Raw genomic sequence first — 25,423 nt, 5'->3', positions numbered from 1 at the left:
AATTGACGTTTGAATCTTTGTTTACGTCCTTTGGAAAACCAATTGTTCCCCAACCGGGCAGTGTGAGCATGTACAAGCAGGAGCAAGATGGCATAAGTGTATCCACGTGGATGCACCGCAAGCTGGGAGATCTCATTATGGTAAATGGATGCAATACAACTCTGGCATTTCGAGTGGAAAATCAGAAACCCTCGGAGTGGTCACTGTGAATTGAGCTTCGTTAACTAAGAAGGAATGTGTTTTTAATCAATTTAGCTTCTGGGTTTTAACATTTGTACCAAGTAGGACTGAGCCGGTCAATACTCTGGTATGTGAATACCGATGAAAACTTTGCTGTGTCAGCTAATTGAAACTTTATTTGCAAGCTGTTTCGGATTTGTGGAGAATTAACCACTTCATTCGAGCAGTTAAAATGACATTTACTACCACTCGAACTTTGAAATAAAACATCATATTGAGATTTTTCCTACTAATTCCTGACTAGAAAACTAGTCAAAATTTGTGCGTTTCATAAAAAATAGAAATTAGTTAGTCCAGTTTTGTGAAGTCGCTGGTAGAAAGTCACGCCAAAACTGCTTGACAAAGTGGTCAATTATTCGTAATGAGCAACCACGCGTCTCCATCGAATTGATTACAGCAGCGTAGATGAATGGTTCTTGCATAAAGACCGGGGAAATAGCGAAGTGTAACATTTTTAATTGTAGTAGTGTTTTTAGTTGCATGTCAAATCATGCAGTGTTATGTAACGGTTATTGTATTTTTATTCAGAACTTTTAGTTTATTAGTTATACATATATTACTACTAAGTATTAAAATACTGGTACGTCTGATAGTTCAAGATAAGTTTATTTGCACAAACCAATTGCCGAGCAGCCATAAGCATCGTATCGCACTTTAATCGCTTTAATAAAGACACTTGTCCGGATCTCCCGGAACAAACCACCACTCACACGTGCACACGTCTGTGGGAAGAAGTTTCGGGGAGCCAGGCCAATTCAACAGGTCTGCCTGCAATAAATCTTATTAAGCTCCCCAAGTCAACCAACCGTCACATCCGCCGATGTAAATCAGCTCCCTTCCTCAACCACCATGTGCCATCTCATCCGATATGCCACGACATCACACTGCTCTACAATATAACCGCCAAGCCACGCGCCACGCCAACAAACATTACACGGGTTTCCGTCCGGACCGACCACCAGACGGACGGACGCCATGTTCGCGTTTCTCTCATCACCATTCCTGGCAACTTTCCTATCTCGGTACGTTCATCTGACAGCTTTAAAGGCTCGTTTTGATCTATTACTCCATCTAGAGGAGATCTCAGGCCAAGGGTGAAGCGATGATGGCTCTGAAAAGGCCATCACACGACCGTTTGTCAGATAGATGCCGGACCTTTTCCCTGATGGTTAGGTAGGTTTGCCTGCATATTTTACCGTCTCGACGAACCCGCACAATGGGTAGACGGCAGTTGAGGACGGTGTTACAAATTGCATCTTCAAAATTAATTTGCTTTTTAATAGGAAGCAACAACTGGGATCATTAAATTGGTCAGAGAAGCTGCGTACTATTGTCCTAAAAGTGCTTTCAACTAAACCACTGTGCCAACTTGATTTCTAATAAAACAGCTCCTCGGTAAAGCACTAGTTTATTAGCAAAAGATATTTCCCACCATTAAAGCATCGTGGTTACGTTAATCGCCTTGATAAACCGCTAATTTAGTAGAGTTTTACTACAAACCGTCTATGTTACATTCATACTTATCTTAATCTTTCGTTTTTCTTACTACTTTCATCTGTCTGGATCTATTCTCACTTTCCGTTGACGTGTACTGCGACTCTCATGCTCTGCTGTTGTTCGGTGTGTGTGTGTGTGTAACTAACGAACTATCAACCAACACACATCATTCGTGACGCTACTTCCGCGTGAGCTTCTCTAATTACACACATCATCATACTACAAAATACTCGTTCTATCCTTCGTGCCTGATTGTGCCTATATATCTCTCGTGCCTATCGGTGTGTCATCTCTACTATGTCTATATCAATCATCAGTACTACCAACAACAACTACAGGACCACCAGCAGTAATAGTAGCAGCAACAGTACTACGGCTGCAATCACTGCTGCTACTACTGTCAGTACCACTAGCGTTACTAGTACTAGTACTACTACTGCCGTTCCTCGGACAACGGCCACCGCCGCCACCAGCCCCGGTAGCGGTGGCGTTGGCAATAGTACTCGTAGCGGTGCAGTTAGTGCGCCTGGTAGACTAACAGAAAGTGTCACCAGTTCCATTCACAAAGAAGGTACCTCTTCATCACTCTCATTGCCCTCGTCTCGTCTCTGCAGCAACCAAACGCAGGCGGACCGGGATCGGCAGCGACAGAGGATGGAATTCTTCGCAACGTACGACGTGATGACCGGCGTCCGGATAGCGGCCACCCTCGGTGGCTTCTTTGGCCTTATGGTGTTCCTGGTGATCTACAAAAGCCGGACCCGATCGACGGCGAATGCTTTGAAGGTGAGTGGATCTTTTTTTTTTATTTCGAGCGAGACACATACAATTACAAATATGTAAATGTCTTGTTAATTAACCACTTCATTCGAGCAGTTAAAAAGACGTTTACTACCACATGAACTTTGAAATAAAACATTATTTTTGAGATTTTTTCTTCTAGAACCACGAGAAAAGTAGCCAACATTTGTGCGTTTCATAACAAAATAGAAATTAGTTGGTGCAGTTTTGTGAAATAGCTGGTAAAAAGTCACGCCAAAACTGCTTGACAAAGTGGTCAATTGGTATATATTTATGATCATCGGAATTTCAGGGGAAATTCGACGGCCCTTCAGAAGACTTACAGATTAAAAAGTTAGCTTTTCTTAAAATTCATCTTTCAGAATGGGAAAAAAAGTTCATGGAATTATTTCATAAAAAAAATCATAGAATTTCTTACCATGAAACTTATATCAATCTCTAGCTTTTTTCACAGCCTCATAGTTAAGGGCTATGAGTCGCCTTAGAGGGAGAAATTAATCGTTTATGATGCACAAAATGTACAAAAGTGTACTCGAAAATTATTCGTGCAAATTAAAATTTACTTTATAATCGATTGCATACACAACTTAACCATAAAATAACATATTCAGTATGGAAAGCCTTACGATTTTATCCGATATAATTAATACTATTGATACAACAGTTACAAATCATAAACAAGTCAGAAGTTGGCATTACATACGATTAAACTTAACCTCTCAGGCTAAAGGTTCACAAGTTTAAATTATTCTGAACGAGTCATGAATAACCTAAACACTTAGAAAAATTCATGTAAATTTAGGTGCTCTGATACTGACATATACGAGCGTCAATTATGACATAAAATTGAGTCTTAGGGGGATTAGGGACATAATGAACACGTGGGGCGAAATGGACACCCTCAAAATAACAAAATCTTTTAAATTTAAACGGAAATGTAAGTTGTTAATCATTTTTACCACTATCAAACATATAATTTTTCAATAGAACAGTTGATATCCTCTTTTAACCACCGAAATATATGAAAAATTAGAAATCATAACTCAAGGGTTTGAAATATTATAATTTCTAACCAGAGAAAAATAAGGTTTTACGAACGGTTCAGAATATTTATTATCAATTACCTATTTGTCCCAAACACGTTCTTTGTATCGCTGCTGAAAGTTGACATTAATCACAATATTGTTTTTTGCAATAATTTATTTTATTTTTTTTTTTCCTCGGATTTGTTTTCCGTCGATCTTGTTTTCCGTGCTGAGCACCAATGCTACCGACGCCAGGAAGGCAGTTCCCACACCTGGACCCTACCTATCGACCCATCAACTCATGAACCGGGGACCAACGGCTTTACTTCCCTTCCGAAGGAAGGCGTGATTACAAATGTTATGCCTCAGAACATCCCGGCGGCGCCGACTGGGATTGAACCCAGGCCTGCTGGGGTGAGAGGTAATCACGCTTACCACTACACCACCGGCGCCGCTATAATTTATTTAAAAAAAAATGCATTCAAATTAATATAGTCGATTAGGGGCGAAACGAACACCTCTAGTACGGGCAAAATGAACACCACTTGTTTCTGGAATCTAACCTCAACGCCCACTTTGTTAACTTGTTTACATTGTTTACCTACGCAGTGTTTTGGTGGCTGTGATGGTGCAAACGTACAAAAGACAATCGGGAAGGCAGCAGTGGTCCAAAACGGCCATGGAAGCGGCCATAGATTCTGTCCGCCGGAGTGGAACGTCCATCAAACGAGCAGCCAAGGACCATGGAATTCCAAGACCTACGCTGATCCGCTATCTGAAAACTGCAGAAGTACTGGGCCAGGAGGTGAAGCAAATCGGCTCATTCAAAACAGTTTTCATACCTGCCGAGGAAGCTGTTTTAATGGCCCACATTTTGGACTTTGAGGTTCGATGCTACGGAATTACTACCCGCGACATCCGGAGCCTTACCTTCCAGCTGGCCGAACGCAACGTGAAAGCACATGTTTTCAATACGAAGACACAGCTGGCTGGTTGGGATTGGCTTCACGGTTTTCGGAAGCGTCATCCCAAACACTCGCTCCGTACTCCTGAGGCTACCTTAGCTGCAAGGTTGCAAGCATTCAACAAGATAGCGGTCGACAACTTCTTCGATGTGCTGCATCGTGAAATGGACGGAGGCAAATTCAGTGCCAGCAGGATTTTCAACGTTGATGAAACCTCTGTGCACAATCAAATAAAATGCATGTTTTGACTCATTTTGTATTCTTAGGTGCAAACGAAACGTTCCAAAGTGTTTGCCTTGAAAGGCCGACGGCAGGTAGGAGCTGTGACATCGGCGGAAAGAGGGCTACTTTCCACTGCAAGCATTTGCATGTCAGCAACGGGATAAATACTGCCACCTATGATGATATTCCCTAGGGCCGTTTGACTTCCAGTCTTATGGAAGGTGCTCCACCAGACACGGTATTTGTCTGCAACTCTTCCGGTTGGATGACTGTGAAAGAATTCAACACCTGGTTCGAGCATTTTCTAAAGCACACGCGTCCAACAGATGATAACCCGGTTCTTTTGATTTTGGACGGTCATTCTTCGCATACGAAGAACCTTGGCTTTATTGAAAGAGCGCGTGAGTGCCATGTGACAGTCGTGTGCTTGCCCCCCCATTGCAGCCACAAACTACAGCTTCTCGACATAAGCTACATGGGGCCGCTCAATACGGCTTTCACGAAGGAAGTGGAGAGTTTCCTCAAATTCAATCCTGCTAGGGTTGTCACCCTGAACGAAATCAGCCGGATTTTCGGTTCGGTTTTCATGAAGACTTCTAACGCGGCTCTTGGTGTCAACGGATTCCGTTAGGCAGGAATTTTTCCGCTGAACCGGTTTATCTTCAACGATAATGATTTTGCGCCGGCTGACGTAACGGACGTTCTTCCAGCAGACCCAGAAACCGATCGTTCAAACAATGAACTTGGTGACGAAGCTCTTGAATCCAACGCAGCCGATACTGAAGCAGGACCTTCGCGAATGCACAATGAGGTAGGAGATATCAACCTTTCACTGTCAAACGAAAAGGAAAATATCGCTCCAAAAGGGATTGTTAAAGTGGATGCTAACAACATGCTGACTCCGAAAGCTACTTTGGCGCCGTTGGATTCGAATGTTCCAGCCGGTTTGTCTGTCCGAAGCATCTTCAAAGTGTCTCCTGCGGAAATCCCGCCGCTACCGAAAACAGTTACCAGAAAAGTTGGCGGTGGACGAAAGAGGGAGAAAGCTCGAAACATAACCTCAAGCTCCAGCCGAAATGGGTTGAAGTCATCGCAGGCTTTGAAGGATATTGGTCAGCTAAAGAATGCGATCAAAGCTGACACAAGACACATTTCTAACAGTGATGCCGAAACACCCAAACGCAAACGAGGACGTCTGAAAGGAAAGAGCAATCAAACTAAAACGGTGCTTGCTCAAGATACGCTCTGCGAAGTATGTGGCTGTTGTTTCAGTTCTTCTGACAAAGGACAGGATTGGATCAAATGTTCCAAGTGCTGCTTGTGGTTCCATGAATGCCAGGACTCTCGCTGCCCTTCGTGTGCCTTTCAATAAGGCATCAATTTATAGCTAATCTTCATTATGTGATTGCTCATGAATTGGTTTTATTTTTTTTATTTCGGTTACATCACCAGCTCGGTTCGCCAATGAAATTGAATTGAATTAAATAAAAATCTGTTAATGTTTTGGTTGAAATCTGATTAGTTTTACTTAAAAACCTACTAAACTGACCCCACTGTCAATCATAGTTTCAATAATAGTTTTAGAATCGGGCTCTCATCATGTCAATCAATTGCCGTGATTCAATAACTACTTACTTTCCAGGGCACTTTTCGGTATGTAAGCACCTCCCGTTAAGGTAGTTAATCATGAGCAGTGTTGGAAAAGTTCGCGATATTTCACGAAGTTCACCAAGGCAAAAGTTCGCGATTCATAGTGAGTTTTCGCGAACTTTTCCATCACTGATTCATGAGCATTTTCCATTAGACCCCCTATACCAATTGAACTTATTCTACATAATCTTTTGGAGTTGCTTATTGACCTATACGAAGTAAAGCTTAAGAAATGTCTCCCCTATGTTCTCGTTTTTGTATGCATGTATGTGTGTGTATGTGTGTGTGTGAGGGTTGTATGTATGTGGGAGGGATGGGAACATGTTCGTGTAGGTATGTACATATGTTATAGAGTCAATTTCTGAGTCTAAAGGGTGATACGGTCAAAATTTGGTCAATATCAACTTGACGTATTTCTTTCAATTTTGCATTTAAAAAACCTGAACACCCCTCATTTTGAAGGTGTGTGTGTGTAGAATGTTGCTCCTATTTTGATTTTGGAATTCACTCTTCAGTTGTCAAAATGCCGTCCAAGAAAGAAGAGCAGCGTATCAAAATTTTGCTCGCGCACCGCGAAAATCCGAGCTACTCGCACGCAAAGTTGGCAAAATCGCTAAAAAGTTGCCAAATCAACCGTTACAAATGTAATTAAAGTGTTTGGGGAACGTTTGTCGACAGCCAGGAAGTCTGGATCGGGGGAAAATCGAAAACCGGATGCCGCTGAGACGACAAAGAGAGTTGCCGGTAGTTTCAAGCGAAACCCTAACCTCTCTCTCCGAGATGCCGCAAATAAGCTGGGTGTATCGTCTACAACCATGCATCGAGCCAAAAAACGAGCCGGACTATCGACTTACAAGAAGGTAGTGACTCCAAATCGCGATGATAAACAAAATACGACGGCCAAAGCGCGATCCCGGAGGCTGTACACGACTGTATACGACGAAGTTTGACTGCGTGGTAATGGACGACGAAACCTACGTCAAAGCCGACTACAAGCAGCTTCCGGGACAGGAGTTTTATACGGCAAAAGGAAGGGGAAAGGTAGCAGATGTTTTCAAGCACATGAAACTGTCAAAGTTCGCAAAGAAATATCTGGTTTGGCAAGCCATCTGTACCTGTGGCTTGAAAAGCAGCATTTTCATAGCTTCCGGGACTGTCAACCAAGAAATTTACGTGAAAGAGTGTTTGAATAAACGTCTGCTGCCTTTCCTGAAGAAACACGGTTGTTCCGTACTGTTTTGGCCGGATTTGGCATCTTGCCATTACGGTAAAAAGGCCATGGAGTGGTACGCCGCCAACAACGTGCAGGTGGTTCCCAAGGACAAGAACCCTCCCAACACGCCAGAGCTCCGCCCAATTGAGAAATACTGGGCTATTGTCAAGCGGAACCTAAAGAAGACCAAAAAACTGCTAAGGGCGAGCAGCAGTTCAAGGCAAACTGGCTTCTGCGGCGAAGAAGGTGGACAAGGTGGCTGTACAAAATCTGATGGCAGGGGTCAAGCGTAAGGCCCGGCAATTCGGATTTGGAAAAGCGGAAGCCTAACTGAATATTTTTCCTGAATTTTATACTAATTGAACTTAAAAAAGAAATTTAATATGATTTTTTAAATAAACGATTTCACCGATTTACACGCGTTTTCCCTTGACCAAATTTTGACCGTATCACCCTTTAATCCAGTTTTTAGCAAGGTGTCCATTATGCCCCATAAGGGTGTTCATTTCACCCCGTACCCCATCCACCATCCCAATTCAAATATTTTTTACAGACTTAAATTCACTATTTTATTGCTGAAAACGATTGGAGTGTATAGTATATGGATATTATTTGAGGTTTGACTATTTATCTCCGACAATTACGGGTATTTTACACTCATAAAATGTACGCGAAATTCAGTTCAATCAAACGTACTTTTCGTCGAGAACGAGTTCGTTACTCGACGAAAAGTACGTTTGATTGAACTCAGTCTCGTAGCACTTAATTTTACATGACATGTTTGTTTACGTCTCATCCTTCATGTCAAAGATGGATTCCGTCACGTGTAAAATTAGGTATTTCTAAGTGTGCATCATGTTTTGATCGACTACCTATGACACACAAAAAAAAATCATTCTAATATACCATTTACAATAAATAGATAATAATTCACGATTATGTTTTAAATGAGTTCCTTAAATGAGGGGTTGTTTTTCGTTTTTCAAGATGATTAACTTGCGAAATTTTCTAAATTTATGGAACTCAATTAAATGTCAGCCCAATGTTTAATATACAAGAATTACCTGTGTCGGTTAAATAATCATATAGGGGAAATGGCTCTAATGTTGGCCTATGGATCTAAGAGTGGGCCCATCGCTAAAAATCTGCTATTTATCAATTGTATCTATAGATGAACGCGTCATTGGGACGGTACTGATGGATATTTTTGGTTGCTATTGAAAATTTAGACGATTGCTGAATTTATGTATGGGCCCAAATTAGGGACACTTAGGCCGACATTACATACATTTCCCCTACGTAGAAGTTTCTTCAATATGTATCATTTATCATAAACTAACTTCGTAAAAAAAATATCATCTTATTACGAAAATGTTGTAATACAGTTATTCCAAAGCGTGATAGTGATTCGCAGAATTTCGTTAAAATGGTACTTTTGATGCTTATCGCAAAATATTAGACTTGTATTTTTTGTCATAACGGTGACAATTTTTCCATGATAGGGTGGTTCAAAAACCCATTTGTTCAAAAATGCCTTTTTTAAATTCATATCTTTTGACCTACTGAGGCGATTTCAAAGATCAAATGAAAGGTAATTAAAATACTTTTTAAGAAAAATACAATGACATTAAAAATGATTTTGCTTTGAAAAATATTGATGGTATTTATGTTTATGGTTTCCATGGTTTGTAGACAGGGGCACCAAATGTTTTTATATTTTCCCATGAAAATTTAAGCTTTTTTACGCAACTTATTAAAAATCAGCGATGTGTTTTTATTTTCGTTTTTGTGTTATATTTGTTTGCAGTTATCAAGTTTTGGGTTTTCACTCAATTCTCCATTGTGACTAGCCTACCATGCGTCCTTATTGATACATAGCAAACATAGTAACATAATCAATACCTATTTGATTTTATATATAGTTATTTGAGCAAACACCCAATACTTGAAAACTTCAAAAAATATAATTTTTAAACTAAAAGAAAAAAAAACACAACGCTGATATGTTGTGTTAAAAATCATATATTTTCAAGGAAAAATAAGACAACAACTCTTTCTACAAACCATGAAAACTATAAAAAAAAATCAGTGCTTTTCAATTCAAAATCCTATTTTTTTATATTTTTCCCAAAAAAATACTTCAATTACCATTAATTTTGTATTTGGATCTTTGGAGGCGAACCAGCCCAAGGCTGAAAGCCTCCCTAATAAAGATAAATAATAATAATAATAATATTTGGATCTTTCAAATCGACTCAATGGTTCAAAAGCTATTAATTGTAATGTTTGAAAAAAAAAATCAATTTTTTAACCACTCCAACATGGAAATGGTCACTCTAATGACAAAATAAAAAAATGTTGGTCTCATATTTTGCGATGAGGAAAAAAACTACCAATTTTTACAAAATTCTGAGATCCACTATATCAAACCAAAGATTTCATATATGTGTTTTTTATGTCATAAGAACCAATATGCCCACAATTAACTGTGAATTGCAGCGGCGCCGATGGTGTAGGGGTAAGCGTGATTACCTCTCACCTCAGCAGGCTTGGGTTCAATCTCAGTCGTAACCGACGGGATGTTCTGAGGCATAACATCTCTGATCACGCCTTCCTTCGGAAGGGAAGTAAAGCCATTGGTCGCCAGTTCATGAGTTGATGGGTCGATAGGTAGGGTAGGTGTGGGAAGTGTCTCCCTGGCGGTAGCATTGGTGCTCAGCACGAAAAACAAGATCGGCGGAAAAAAATCAAGGAAAAAATCTGTGAATTGTGCACAGAACTTCCTGTTGTATGCCTAAGAATCATTTCAATGAGCTTATTTTCCACAACCACATTCCCAACGTTTCGGACGTGGGGTTGCGGCGTTTGTCACGTCAAAAAGCAATTTTAACTCTAAAACGGTATTAGCCTCATCAAAACTTTTTCTTTTTCATCTTCAATATTCCTCTCGAATGTTCCATAATATTATGATATAATTCCATTCAAATTTTTCCAAAATTCCTTTATGAATATTGTTTAAATTTTGTAACTCAAAACTCCAACGAAATATGTTGCTACTTGCTTGTGACTGGAATAAGTTGCACACAAGTAACCACAATTGTCACGACGAGACCCCTCATCGCGGCGACGCTGCAAACGCTACGGCCCTGCATTTACGGTGAATCAAATGACAGTGGGAAACGTCACCGGTGGAACTTAGAATAACGTCAAACGAAAAGAGGAAGAACAAACACGAAGAACAAAAGCTGACATAGTTGTTGATCTATTATTATCCTTATTCTAGTATTCTACTTATCTAATATTCACATTATTTGCCGTGTAGTGCTTAAATCTAATCATAAATTATAAACACTTACGGTCTAAATTGAAGAAGTAGAGTGGGAATTCGAGCCATACCACTTCCAGAAAAAGTACACCAAATTTCTTTAAGCTATCACAAACACAACTCACGAAGTGTAGCTATAAAGAGTTGGTAAACGCATCCCAACATTCTTAAAGAAATTTGTTTTGGGTATCGGAAGTATGGCAGATGAAAATTCCCCTCGGAACTGCCAGGCATGCGAGCGAACGGATTCAGCAGAAAGTGAGATGGTCCAGTGCGGCGTGTGCAAACACTGGGAGCACTTTGGCTGCGCAGGTGTAGATGAGGAAATCCGGCAGCCGAACGCCACTTATGTATGCAGACGATGTTCGAAGCAGGGCAAATCCAACGATGATCATCTGAAAGTTCCCGTTGTTCAACCACGTTCTTCTAAAGGATCTAAGACGAGTTCAAAAGCGAGCTCTAGAAGGGGAAAGAAGAATCCCAACCCGCCGGGAAGTACGACTTCCAGCGTTCGGGCTGCTTTGCTGGCGGAACAGTTTAAGCTCGTCGAAGAAGAACAGAAGATGGAAGAGCAAGCACTACTGGAAGAGGAAGACATCAGGAAACGTATGTTGGAGGAAGCAGAGCGTCAGATGGAGGAGGCGAAACAAATTCGTGAGCTCAAACTGCAGGAGGAATTGGAGCTGAAGCGCAAGCAGCAGGAAATCAGGAAGGAATCTTTCGAGAAGCGACAAGCTATTCTTCGTCAGATGGCAGAAACTAGCAGTAGAGGTGGCTCTGTAATAAATTCAGACCAAAGGGTGAAAGATTGGCTAGACGAACAGGACGCTGAAAGATCAAATGGAAATCGGTTTGGGAAAACGAAACACCCCAATTTGAATCCGACTCCCGCCGACTCAGCGGATCTCCCCATTCCTCGGCTGCCATCAAGATCGCTGAATTCAATCCATCCAATGCCAAGTTTGGATGCGCCAGCTCCACAGGATTTTCCACCTCAATTGCCACAGCCTCCAGCCCCAACCCCCACTCCACAGCATCTTCCCGTTCCTATATCGGAGCCTCCAATTCCAGCACCTGCTTACCCCATTCCAACGCCACTGCCTGCGCCGACAGTTCCCGTTTCCTCTGTTCGCACACTATCGCAGGTGCAAATTGCAGCACGACAGGTTTTAGGAAAAGACCTACCATTATTTAGTGGAAACCCGGAGGATTGGCCCATTTTCTTCAGCAACTATGAACAGTCTACTGCTACCTGCGGTTACTCGGATGCGGAAAACTTGGTTCGCCTTCAGCGATGCTTGAAGGGAAACGCCCTGGAGTCGGTGAAAAGTCGATTACTTTTGCCAGCAAGTGTACCGCACGTCATCCAGACCCTGCGTACTCTTTTTGGAAGACCTGAGCTCCTCATTAAATCGTTGCTGTTCAAAATACACCAAATCCCTCCACCGAGACACGATCGCCTAGAGACCATCATGCACTTTGGCCTAGCAGTGCAAAATCTGGTGGATCACCTCAAAGCAGCGCAGCAGGCAAACCACCTTGCAAATCCGGTTCTTATGCAGGAATTGGTGGAGAAACTGCCTGGCTCGTTGCGACTCGATTGGGCAATGTACAAGAACCAACACCCACCTGCGACTCTCGACACTTTCGGTGAGTTCATGTCGGGTTTGGTAACAGCAGCAAGCGAAGTTTCCTTCAACCTCCCAGGACTTGGTTTTCAAAAGCTCAGCATGCAGACAGAAACCCGCAGCAACAGGCCGAAGGGGGGAAACACGGGTATTCTACAAGCTCACTCCACGGATCAAACATCAAATCTCACCTCCAGTAGTATTACCAGTAACACGAAACCTACCAAGCAATGTCTATCGTGTGGTCGAGTCGGTCACCGAGTGTTCGAATGCCAGCAATTCAACGGTGCCAGCGTGGATGAACGTTGGAAGCTAGTTCAGTTAAAAGGGCTCTGCAGGACGTGCCTGAACAGTCACGGCAAATGGCCTTGTAGGTCTTGGAATGGCTGCGGTATCAACGGGTGTCGTCAACGGCACCATACTTTACTGCACTCCATCACATCTCCCGAGAGAATAAATACAACATCTAGCCACGTCACGTCAGGTAATTTCCAGTGGCCACTTTTCCGAATTGTTCCCGTTATTCTATACGGCAACGGTTCCTCCCAAACTATTTACGCCTTTATAGACGAAGGCTCGTCGTACACATTGTTGGACGAAACTGTAGCAACGGATCTGGGCGTCAGTGGGAAAACAGAGGCACTTACCTTGAAATGGACCGGAAACGTGACACGGGTCGAACCCAAATCACAATGTGTGCAGTTCGATATCTCCGGTAAGAGCACTCATTCTCGATACACACTTTCCCATGCTCGCACGGTAAGCCGCCTGGTGCTGCCAACTCAAAGTTTGAAATATCAAGATCTTGCTAATCGTTTTCCACACTTGCGTGGCCTCCCGCTCGAAGATTACGAGTTAGTTCAGCCCAAGCTACTAATTGGTCTAGACAATCTCCGACTATGCGTTCCACTAAAGCTGCGGGAAGGAGAGTCAACCGATCCTATCGGTGCGAAATGTCGATTGGGTTGGAGTGTATATGGATACGTCCCACATCGATCGACCCAGTCAGCGATTATTGGGTTTCACGTCGCAACAGTTCCTGATCGTGATCGTGAACTAAATGATCAACTACGTGACTATTTCACTCTAGAAGATGCCGGAGTTACCGAAACACGAGAAGTTCTGGAATCGACTGACGAGAAACGTGCGAAGATGCTGCTGGAACAGACAACACGACGTACGCCTGACGGACCGAACTTCGAGACCGGCCTCCTATGGAACACTGATAATCCAAACTTTCCCGATAGCTACCCCATGGCTATCCGGCGTCTAGAGTCCCTAGAGCGTCGGCTGCAACGAGAACCAATGCTGCGAGAGCGTGTGCGTGAACAAATCTCCGAGTACGAAAAGAAAGGTTATGCACACAAAGCTAGTCTGGCCGAATTGACTTCCGTCGATGCCAATCGTGTGTGGTACCTTCCTTTAGGCGTTGTCATCAATCCCAGAAAGCCTGAAAAAGTGCGGTTGATCTGGGACGCGGCAGCAAAGGTAGGCGACGTATCCTTTAACTCCAGACTGCTCAAGGGTCCTGACCTACTGACACCGCTTCCGATGGTGTTATACCAGTTTCGCCAATACCCCGTAGCAGTGAGTGGTGATGTCATGGAAATGTTCCATCAGTTGAAAATTCGCTTCCCTGATTGTCAATCGCAACGCTTCGTATTCCGTGAAGACTCGACCGACCTCCCATCAATCTACGTTATGGATGTAGCAACTTTCGGATCGTCCTGTTCTCCGGCATCGGCGCAGTACGTGAAAAACATCAACGCAGACGAGTTTGCTAACGACTATCCAAGAGCAGCAGCAGCAATCAAGGAGAGGCATTATGTCGACGACTACTTGGACAGTTTCCCGACGATCAAAGAGGCAATTACATTGGTTAACGAGGTTAAACTGATACATTCCCGTGGGGGCTTCACCCTCCGCCGCTTCTTGTCAAATGAACCCGAAGTCTTGCGAGGAATTGGCGAGCTGGCTGAACTGGACTCTAAGAGCCTACATCTGGAACGCGATGGAAAGTGTGAATCGGTGTTGGGGATGAAGTGGATGCCTAACGAAGATGTATTCGTTTACACATTCAGCACAAGAGATGATCTGCAGCGTATTCTACATAGCGGCCACATTCCTACCAAGCGAGAGGTAGCAAGGGTGGTTATGAGTCTGTTCGATCCACTCGGCCTCGTTGCATTTTTTCTGGTTCACGGTAAAATGTTGATCCAAGAGCTTTGGGCAAAAGGGACAGAATGGGACCAAGAAATTCCGCAGGACATCAATGAACGCTGGCGACAGTGGGCTGATCTTTTCCAGGCGTTAGACCTGCTGCGCGTACCGCGGTGTTATTTCAACTTATCCAAGGACTTCGCCCGTTTACAAATCCATCTCTTCGTCGACGCGAGTGAGGCCGCATATGCCTGTGTGGTGTACTTTCGCTTGGAGACTGATCGTGGTACAGAGGTGGCTCTTGTTGGTGCTAAGACCAAGGTTGCACCGCTGAAGACGCTCTCAATTCCTCGACTTGAACTTAAAGCGGCTGTCCTTGGTGTCCGATTAATGGAGACGATTCAAAAATACCACTCGTACACGATCAACCAGCGCTACTGTTGGAGTGATGCCAGCACTGTGCTCGCGTGGGTGCGCTCAACCGATCATCGACGTTATCACAAATTTGTCGCCGTTCGAGTCGGTGAGATTTTATCATCAACGCAGCAGTCGGAATGGCGGTGGGTTCCGTCCAAACTAAATGTGGCAGATCTGGCCACTAAGTGGAACACTGGACCACAAGTGACGACCGAGAACCCTTGGTTCCAAGGACCGGCCTTCCTATACCAGCCTGAGGAGCGCTGGCCTGTTCAACGTAAGGTTACTTCAACTGAAGAAGAACTTCGACCTGCTCACTGTCATGTCGTCCACTTCGTTCCAAACATGAATTTCGAAAGATTCGATCGATGGATCAAAATGCAGCGGGTAGCTGCGTACGTGTTTCGCTGTATTGATAATCTACGTAGAAGTAGAACCAAAGACAATTTGGAACTCGGCAATCTAACCAGCAACGAACTCAGAAGAGCCGAAGAAGCACTTTTTAAAACAGCTCAAAGTGAGTTCTACGCCGATGAAATCGTCATCCTCGTCAAGACCCAAGGGCCTCCTGATAATCGGCACGCCCTCGTAGACAAATCCAGCACAATCTACAATAAATGTCCGTTTCTGGATGAGAAGGGTATCCTACGCAGTCGTGGTCGAATCGGTGCGGCACCGTATGCACCGGCCGAAGCTAAGTTCCCCATCATCCTACCCAAACAACACCTAATTACTTTCCTTATTGTAGACTGGTATCATCGCCGCTTCCGTCACGCCAACCGAGAAACCATATTCAACGAGATTCGTCAACGCTTTGAGATCTCATCACTAAGAAGGCTCTTGGATAAAGTCGCAAATGCTTGTGCATTCTGCCGCCTAACGAAGGCGATTCCAAGACCACCAGCAATGGCTCCGCTTCCCGAGATGCGCCTGACAGCTTTCGTTCAACCGTTCACGTTCACCGGGGTGGACTACTTCGGGCCAGTACTGACCAAGGTGGGTAGGAGCAGTGTGAAACGTTGGGTGGCCCTCTTCACATGTCTCACAATTAGAGCAGTACACATGGAAATCGTGCATTCACTAAGTACGGAGTCGTGCATTATGGCTGTTCAACGCTTCGTGGCACGCAGAGGCAATCCAAGAGAGTTCTGGACCGACAATGCCACCTGTTTTCAGGGCACTAGCAACGAGCTGAAGGCGCAAACGGATGCCAAAATCAAGGCCCTCTCGGAAAGGTTTACAACCGCCGAAACTGCTTGGAAATTCATCCCACCAGCGGCACCACACATGGGCGGTGCATGGGAGAGGCTTGTCCGGTCCGTAAAAGTAGCAATTGGCGGCTTGCTTAACGGTCCACGAAAACCAGACGACGAGACATTGGAGACAATCCTTCTGGAAGCGGAGGGGATGATCAACTCCAGACCGCTTACCTACATCCCTCTGGAGTCGGCAGACCAGGAGGCCTTAACACCCAACCATTTTTTGCTGGGCAGTTCTTCTGGGTCCAAGTTCCTACCCACCGAGCAGTTAGACTATAGGTCAACCCTTCGAAGCAGCTGGAAGCTAGCTAGGTATATCGCTGATGATTTTTGGTGCAGGTGGCTTAAGGAGTACCTTCCTGTGATCACACGGCGATGCAAGTGGTTCAACGATGTAAAAGATCTGGCAGTAGGCGATTTGGTTCTGGTCGTTGGCGGAACGGCGAGGGACCAGTGGAAACGTGGACGTATCGAGCAGGTGTTTCCCGGCAGGGACGGTAGAGTGCGCCAAGCTCTTGTGCGTACATCTTCGGGGATTCTACGAAGACCAGCAGTGAAGTTAGCTGTATTGGACGTCGAGTTTAACAGTAAACCCGGGTTCGGTACCCCAGAAGTTTCGAACCCTCACCAAGGTTTACGGGCGGGGGTATGTCACGACGAGACCCCTCATCGCGGCGACGCTGCAAACGCTACGGCCCTGCATTTACGGTGAATCAAATGACAGTGGGAAACGTCACCGGTGGAACTTAGAATAACGTCAAACGAAAAGAGGAAGAACAAACACGAAGAACAAAAGCTGACATAGTTGTTGATCTATTATTATCCTTATTCTAGTATTCTACTTATCTAATATTCACATTATTTGCCGTGTAGTGCTTAAATCTAATCATAAATTATAAACACTTACGGTCTAAATTGAAGAAGTAGAGTGGGAATTCGAGCCATACCACTTCCAGAAAAAGTACACCAAATTTCTTTAAGCTATCACAAACACAACTCACGAAGTGTAGCTATAAAGAGTTGGTAAACGCATCCCAACAACAATTGTTCACTGAAAAGTGTGTTACTAGGGAGGTTTAATAGTTACGTGGAAGTGATTTGCAGCTCCTGATTCAATTGCTCCATAAAAAAAGTTCCCATTATTAATAAATTACTGTAAGTAGATAAACACATCCACAACCTATTATTTTATCTATTCAATGGTGGATGCGTTGGTTCTTCATTAGAATTAGTTATTTCATCACAAAAAAAGTAAACGGTGGTCAAATTTTTATCGACGATCCTATTACAAGGTTATGTTTGTTTATTTTTTCTATGTTCAAAAATGGGACGGAACTACCGAAAGGTAAAAAAAATTCTCTCAAATATATCGTAGTTTCCGGATCAGATTTTCAGGAATGCCTACAAAAGTCAGAACTATGTACAACAAGCTGAGAGGATCGCACCAGAAGCTTCCCGGCCATCAAAACGTATTTACAGAAGCGGGAGAAGTATCAATTTCGAACCATTTGTGTACCTTATCCGAATTGAAATGCTACACCTTTCGTAAACAACAAACCTTTGCCGGACTGGGTGGCAGGCTTCCATCGCGATCTCCAGGAACTGAATTAACGTTGTGCTCAAAACATAAAATTAAGCCGAGCAGGGAAAACACGGGAGACAATTGGCAAATACATGGCCAACCTAAAAAAATCCCTCGACGTGGAAGCAGGAACATCTTCAATTACGATGAGACAAATCTGTTGGATGATCCGGGTAAGAAGCTTTCCATCTATGAGCGTGGCTTAAAATATTTTGAAACGTGAGGATCTTCATTAAACCTGCCACTTCCGTTATGTCTTGTGGCAGTGCAACTGGATAACTGTTGCCACCATACGTGGTGTTCAAGGCAGAGCACCTATGGGACACGTGGACACTTAACGGCCCTAAAAGAACGCGCTACAATCGAAGGGCTTCTCGCTGGTTCAATGAAAAGGTTTTCGAAAATTGCTTCAACTCACTTTTCCTACCAGCAACAAAGCATTTGAAAAGGCCAATTGTGCTAATCGGAGACAATCTTTCTTCTCATTTGAATCCGTCGGTTGTCGAAATTTGCTACCAAAAAGGCATAAGATGCCACCCACCGAATTCAACACATTTGACACAGCTGTTGGACGTTGCGGACGGCCCGAAGTGCCAATGAAGCGAGAATAGCGAAATATTCTGGGACGTTGGCATGCTTCTCGTGAGGGTTCTTCTCGGAGATTCTTTGAAATTCCTCTGGACATTTTCTCACAATACTTTTCTAAATTCCCTTTGAGTTCTCTTTGGAATACCAGTTGAATTATCCCAATTCACATATAAATTTCTTTGGTTTTTGTTTTCCTGTAAGTTCATCCAAGCTCAAGACAGAAACCAGACTTTTTTTCCAAGCTCAAGGTTTCTAAAATAATTTCTTACAACAATCTTTCACTATCCAAAATTCAACCTTGTTACCCATTCAGCTCAATGGTGTTTAGCATGTAGAAGCAACCCTGAGTGAGAGATACGACATTTTTCGGTTTGTAGTCAAAATAACAATGCCTATTGGAAGATTGCAGTGAAACTTTTGCGAGCTTTCGCCACCTGCATTTCAAAGTGAGAGAGTGATGGTTGAACAATGTTCCATGGAAAAATCGCTCCATAATCCTCCATTGCTGATGAAAGATTAGCTTCCCCGGGAACATTTTGCTTGAATCGCGTAGGAATATGTTTTTGGTAACTAACTGTTATTTGTCCAGCGTTATTCTGTGATGTTTTCATGACAAATTATTCATAAAACATTTGCACTCATTTGGATGCTCGAAAATTACGATGGAAAATACAACTGAACTTCATTTAATCAACTCTACTCTAGAATGATTCTAGATGGTTTTCACAGTGATACCAAAGCAGCAAATCATCTTTATTTTGAACAATTTAAGAAACTTACTGTTGTTCACATCTTTTATGCGCTGTTTCATTGACGGTGTCGTGAAATTAAATGAATATTTCGTATGAAAATCCAACTAGAAAAGTCAAAGAGGCACATCATTTTGATCCGAATGACGTTTTCATACTAAATTCGAAGGTTTTATTGGAAGGATGCTATACTGGTTTGATGGAAATTACGTTTTAATGCTCACTTTCATGCATTTCCTATGCATCCTGTCAACTTTATCATCATCATCATGCAAGAGCACCATCTGCGTAGAGCTTTCACTTCAATCTTCCAATCCCAAAAAATCACAAAATTCTCTATGTTCAATTTGAAAGCTTATGTTTCAAGCTTTCTTTAGGTTGTATTCAGGTCACTAGGGAGGTTCAAAATATTGGTTTTGCTCCAATAGCTTCTATATCAGGACCATGCTTTAAAAATTTGAGCTCATTTGCTTGCGATCTCATTGCACTGGCAGTTTGACATTTATATGGAAATTACTATGGGAAACGTGATCTTTGTATTCTCTCTTGATTGTTTCCATAATAATTTACGGGTAAGCTTGCTATCTGTTCTTATGTGGAATGTTATCAGCTACAACTTTGTTGATCAACACTTTTTCTTTGAACATCAAGATAATTAGTTATTAATTGATTTCGAAGCCGATAGTTTTCTGATATGATTATATGATTAATCGACTGTTTTCAGGGTAACACTGTATCTTGCAGCATGGCATAGTAGCCAGGATTTTTTTTTTGCTCTATTATTCGCGCCAAGAGCACCAATGTTGCCTGCTGAGCAATTGATGGAGTACCTATGCCAGAAGAATATCATCTTTCTAATTTATTAATAACTGATTAACCTGACGTTCAATTAAAATGTGATCTACAGCAAAGTTGTAGCTGAGAAAATTTTCTATAAGACGATGAGAACAAAAGCAAAACACATTTTCCATAGTAATTCTCATATAAACTTCAAAGGGATAGTGCGTTATGATATCGCAACTAAATGAGCTCAAATTTCGGGATTACGATCAGGGCCTGATTTAGAATTGATTGAGCTGGGATTAATCCACCATCAATATATTGAACCATCCAAGATGGGCTCAATTAGTTGGAAAACAATCCAACAATAGCGGTGGGTATAACTTATTACCTATCTCACCCTTCGGGGTGATTTAAATTTCTCATCGAATCGCAGTGAACCCCTACCAAAGACAACCGCGAACCGGACACCATACTGGAAGTGGGTAAATGAATGATTTCCGTCAGTGTCTATGATGCTAGTTCTTTGCTGTATCATCGATATCGATTGCCCCCGTATAAGATGCTTTTTCCTTTTCCGTGATCTCTCACTTTCCTCCCTTAAAAAGGAAGGAATATGCATGACACCTTGAAGACTGACAAAAAGTATGAAAATCGATACAACCTAAACGATGGGTTGGATTGAAACCTGCCATGCCACGTTTATTGGGGCGTTAGTAATAATGTTTCTACCAAAAGCCTAATAAATATTTTCCCTTTTATTTCGACAGGATCCAACGATAGCAGCCGTTGCGGCGGCCGTCATCGAAGAGGAGGAAGAACGTGAACTACAGGAAGCAATTGAAGCAACGGCCTTTTCCCTGCTACAGGAAGAACTGTACATAAACTATCCGGGCTTGAAGCGAGACCGCTTGCTCTCGTTGGGGAACGTCAGCGCTCCACCGATGCTCAATCGAAATTCGAGATTTTCTTCCGTTGCCGGTGGGTACAGTAGTTTGCTGAATCCACCGCGACGGTATTCCTATGCGAGCAGCCGAGGTCATCGGAATAGCGTATCGGTGTCGTCTCGAATTCTCAGTGCCTACAATATGGGCGAAAGTTTCGGCCAGGATGATTATTTCCCGGAAAGCGACGGCGAAGAAGCCGACGATGAATTCGATCAGTTCACGACAACGGCTGACGTGGGTTATCCACCGGGGAATTTCCTATCCGTGCCCGGGAGGGTGAGTATTGGGCTGAGATGGTTGTTGGATGATTGGTTTGATATGGATTTTGTTTTGGGTTTTCCAGGGAAACGAGTCACGTCGAAGCAGTGCAATGACTTGTTGCAGTACGGAGAGTTCATTCCTGGAGCGACGGTGCTCTGCCATTACGCTAGGATTATCCTCGTTACCACCGATATCGCGGTCACCATCGCGACAACATAGTCGCGAGGATCGTAGTCAAACGATGAACGGATCCACACTAGGGGCAACCTGTGCGGACTGGGATGCGTTCTATCCCGGGATCAATATTATCGAAGCAACGCCGAAATCATCGCCATGTCCCAGCGAACGGGTGGCGCACAGATCAACGAGCCTATCAGCTCGTGACAGTTTTACCAGTAGGAAGCATCGACTTTACGACGATAGCTCGATCGATTGTATATCCGAGTATCCCGATACGAATGGTGCTGAATTTAACCATAGCCAAAAACCACTACGACAGAGTTATAACAGTAGCAGTAGAATAGATGATATTAGTATAGCAAACCATAATCCTAGCAGTAATGTTGTTGTGCGTAGAGCTCCTCTGGCATCTCTCAGTTCCTTCAAGATGTCGTCGGCGGACTGCCAGGATAGTGATTTGCACAGCTGTGGGTCGGACTCGGTGTTTGACGACAGCTGTGCAGATACCGACGAAGATCTGCAACAGTTCAGCACCGATAGCGATGAGCTCAGTATTCCAGACGAGGGCGAATGTTCCGTAGCACCGGTGGTGATTAAGGTGGCCGGTCCTAGTACGTCTGTAACCTATTCCGTTGAAACGACAGCGACCGGTGGTACCGGTGGTGCACATAGCAGTAGCAGTAGTAGTGCTAATCGGATACCGCAGATACGGCAACAACAGCAGCAGCAGTGTGATGTTAGTAGTGGTGCCGCCAGTGATACCGTTTATGTCGATATCGAAAACCCTAATGATACTAGTTGTTTAAGTAGTCTTTCAAATAGTAATCGTCATGGTAAGGCCAAGCTGAAAACCGATAAAGTGAATTTAGTGACTAAAATCGAAACAAAAGCAATCATCGAAAGACAGCAACAAAATGACAACCGGGATCGATCTTCGGCGCTGGCGGTGTCACAGCCACCCGGGACTTCAGGTCCGTCTGCGGCAGCCGGCGGAAGAAGCACTTTGCCTAGTAATCAATCATCTAGCGGTCATTCAAGTAGCCATAAAAGTAAGAAAAACAATAATACTAGCTCTAGCAAAACTAATAATAATAACGACGATAATAGCAATCAAGTTGAGGAGGAGAGTAATACTAAATGCGTTGAAGTTAATGTTATAATCAAAAACCATAGCAGTAATATCAAAAGCCCTTCTGTGATTCTCGAGCTACCAATACTAACGATAGACGAGGATAGCTCCCAGTCGCCACTGTCACCGGTGGATCCTTGCGGACAAGGTCCCTCGCGAAAGTGGTCCAAGGAGACGCTATTCTAGTTGCAACGGTTTCGGCTGCCACTACTGTCCCTCATCAGCCTGTACTCTCTACACACAAGCACACATCACATGAAGCGAAAACCTTGGGAAATCCGAAAAGTGTCAGAGCCATTTCGCTATCACTCATCATACTCACTCTAAACAAGAAACAACAACTGATTCTAGTATCTAGCAATCTATCGATCCGTCCAAATACTTCTCAATCCGTGTGAACTCGTTGAACGTGACGTGACGCGAAGGTGTCACAGTGTTTAAAAAATATTCCAGCTTCAATTTAGAAATCGGTGACGTCGGGGCGAACACACGCCCGTAGAAGATTGTTGCTGGGAAAATTTGCTAAATTCGTTGTGGTATTTTTAAAGGAAGCATTAATAAAGAATGAGAAATATGGCACAAGGATTGCTTCCACTCACTTCGTTTATTTATTATTATGTATTTTTTTTTTTCAGAATAATGAAATCATTAGATGATATGATCATATTTTGTACGATTCGTCAGCGCTCAAGAATCACAAATCGGTTATTGTGATTCTCTGATAGCAAAATGGATAGGTTTTATGGGTCAAACACAAAATATAATTATAAAAACTAGGGGAAATGCCCCTAATTTGGGCCCATACATAAATTCAGCAATCGACTAAATTTTCAATAGCGACCAAAAATATCCATTAGTACCGTCCCAATGACGCGTTCATGTAGATAAAATTGATAAATAGCAGATTTTAGCGATGGGCCCAATCTTAGATCCATAGGCCAACATTATAGCCATTTCCCCTATATTGAAAGATGTTACATGACTAAATAAAGCGTCGAACTAATCCTTAAACCAGAGAAAACAACTTTAATGCGGTTAAATCGCCTTGCGAATTGACTTACGTATTGGCAAAGCTTAATTATCCCCGTAACACTGCATTGAATTTCTTTATTTTCGGGTGCATTTCAACCAACAACTTTATCCTTGAACGAATAATATTCCATTAATTGGCAATTCTACGCTAAGTTGTAATAGTCAACTTTCCATAACTCGATATTTCATTAGCCGAAATCAACCATCCATTATAAAGTTTACTTTGCTCCTTTATATCATCAAGCTGATCGTAGTTGCGTTGTTCTCCATCAACCAAAGTGGTAGCTCCTTTTTTGTTTAACTCATACCCACCCTGTAGCCTAAAAATAGAACAGTATGTACATCAATATGTCTGTAGTGTCTTATAATCCAAACATGATGGAAGGATCGCGTATTGGTCATAGTTCATGGCAGATATTTTAATTTGAAGTTGTCTCACTAGATCATGGAAGAAATGTTCCATTTTGGCAGAATCTGATCCTTCCTGACTAAACAGAAAATGTCCCGTCTTCGGAAAAGTTGATTAGTTCAGCGACATATTAGATTTGTCTCTCATGGTGACGCTAGTCATGATGTTAGGATCCTAACAAGTTGCCCAGTTTAAATAAACCTTTACCCCAGAGGCGAACCAGCCTTTAGGCTGAAAACCTCTTAAATAAAGAAAAAAAAAACCTTTCATATGGCTTCACTTCAAAATTGGCTCACTATGTGACGTTAGTTATCAAAAATATGATTTTATACGATATATCTTGATGATAGTATTTTCATTAAAACCGTGACTACTTAGTTAGTCACAGCGGCCATGTGAAATGAATCCTTTGAGATGACGGTTTGTTTAGTTCAAAATTTCACACAAAAGAAGGCACTAGTGATTGCTCGATCCTGTTCCTGAATTTATAAAAGGTTCTCATTTTCGACAAAGTTGTTAAGGGGGTATTCCCAATCTTTTGCCTTTTTTGGCCTGTTTTTCAATTATTTTTTTTTCAAGGAAAATGAATAGTAATGCGCCTAACTCTTTGGGATTCTTGTTTATTGAACATTAAAGTTTACAAATAAATTTTTTTCGACATAAAAAAAGACATTATTGACGTCACAAAATGGCGGCAAACAGACCCCTGTTCGCCGCAAACGCCTGGACGGGCGAAGACTTTTCTCTGGAACGGCTTCATCTGAAACAGATTTCGTGATGAAATTAATAATCTGCATAAGATTCTCTGGAGCTTCTCCCGTTGGCAGCAAAAAATCTTGCAAATTAACAAAATGGCGGCCATATGAAAAAACAGGCGATTTTTAGCCCGCTTTTTTGCAGCTTTAAGGTGCTTCAAACAATGTTAAATGTTAATATTTTTGGCTGAAAGTGGGAGAAGCTCCAAAGAATTTAATAAGGAACAAAATGCGCAAAGATTCAAGTCAATATCTCTTATAGTTTCTGAGAAAAATCTTCGCCCGATAAAAAAAATGTGGTTTCGAGAAAAACGCGTTTAAAGTTTTGACTTTAGTTAAAACCATTTGGGGGTTCTTACCATTAGTCAGCTATGCCTGGACACCGAATTCGCTGTATATAGTCTAAAGTACAAAAAAACGTGAAAAAAAAATTTGATTTTTTGAAAAAAAAGATCGGGAATACCCCCTTAAGTTGACTGAAATATTTCAGATGATTCTAAGCTTATTTAGACCCTAGGACTGGCAGAAACGTAATGATTTTCGAGCCAACTGACAAAATCGGAACATTTTTTTTTTGCTGTTTTTTTGCAAGAAGAGAATAAATTAAAA

The 25,423-nt window shown here is 42.6% G+C and overlaps 1 protein-coding gene and 1 pseudogene across 1 annotated transcript in view; both read left to right on the top strand.

Annotated features, from left to right (window-relative positions):
- The window catches only part of LOC135701411 (uncharacterized), a 246,188-nt gene extending 223,051 nt beyond the window's left edge, over nucleotides 1–23,137 (top strand). The window contains exons 4-6 of the mRNA XM_065222204.1: nucleotides 2,352–2,523; nucleotides 20,872–21,324; nucleotides 21,392–23,137. Coding sequence (XP_065078276.1) covers nucleotides 2,352–2,523; nucleotides 20,872–21,324; nucleotides 21,392–22,804 — 2,038 coding nt within the window. The 3' untranslated portion in view covers nucleotides 22,805–23,137. The remainder of the gene's footprint in view (nucleotides 1–2,351; nucleotides 2,524–20,871; nucleotides 21,325–21,391) is intronic.
- LOC135700897 (uncharacterized) lies at nucleotides 17,800–18,584 on the top strand (annotated as a pseudogene).
- Nucleotides 23,138–25,423: the final 2,286 nt, after the last annotated feature.

The sequence above is a fragment of the Ochlerotatus camptorhynchus genome, unplaced genomic scaffold, assembly GCF_037179485.1.
Source record: "Ochlerotatus camptorhynchus isolate MF236.1 unplaced genomic scaffold, CSIRO-AGI_Acam_v1.1 ptg000014l, whole genome shotgun sequence".
Classification (NCBI taxonomy): Eukaryota; Metazoa; Arthropoda; class Insecta; order Diptera; family Culicidae; genus Ochlerotatus; species Ochlerotatus camptorhynchus.
The sequence above is the reverse complement of the archived record's forward strand: the minus strand, read 5'-3'. Positions and strand labels throughout refer to the sequence as shown.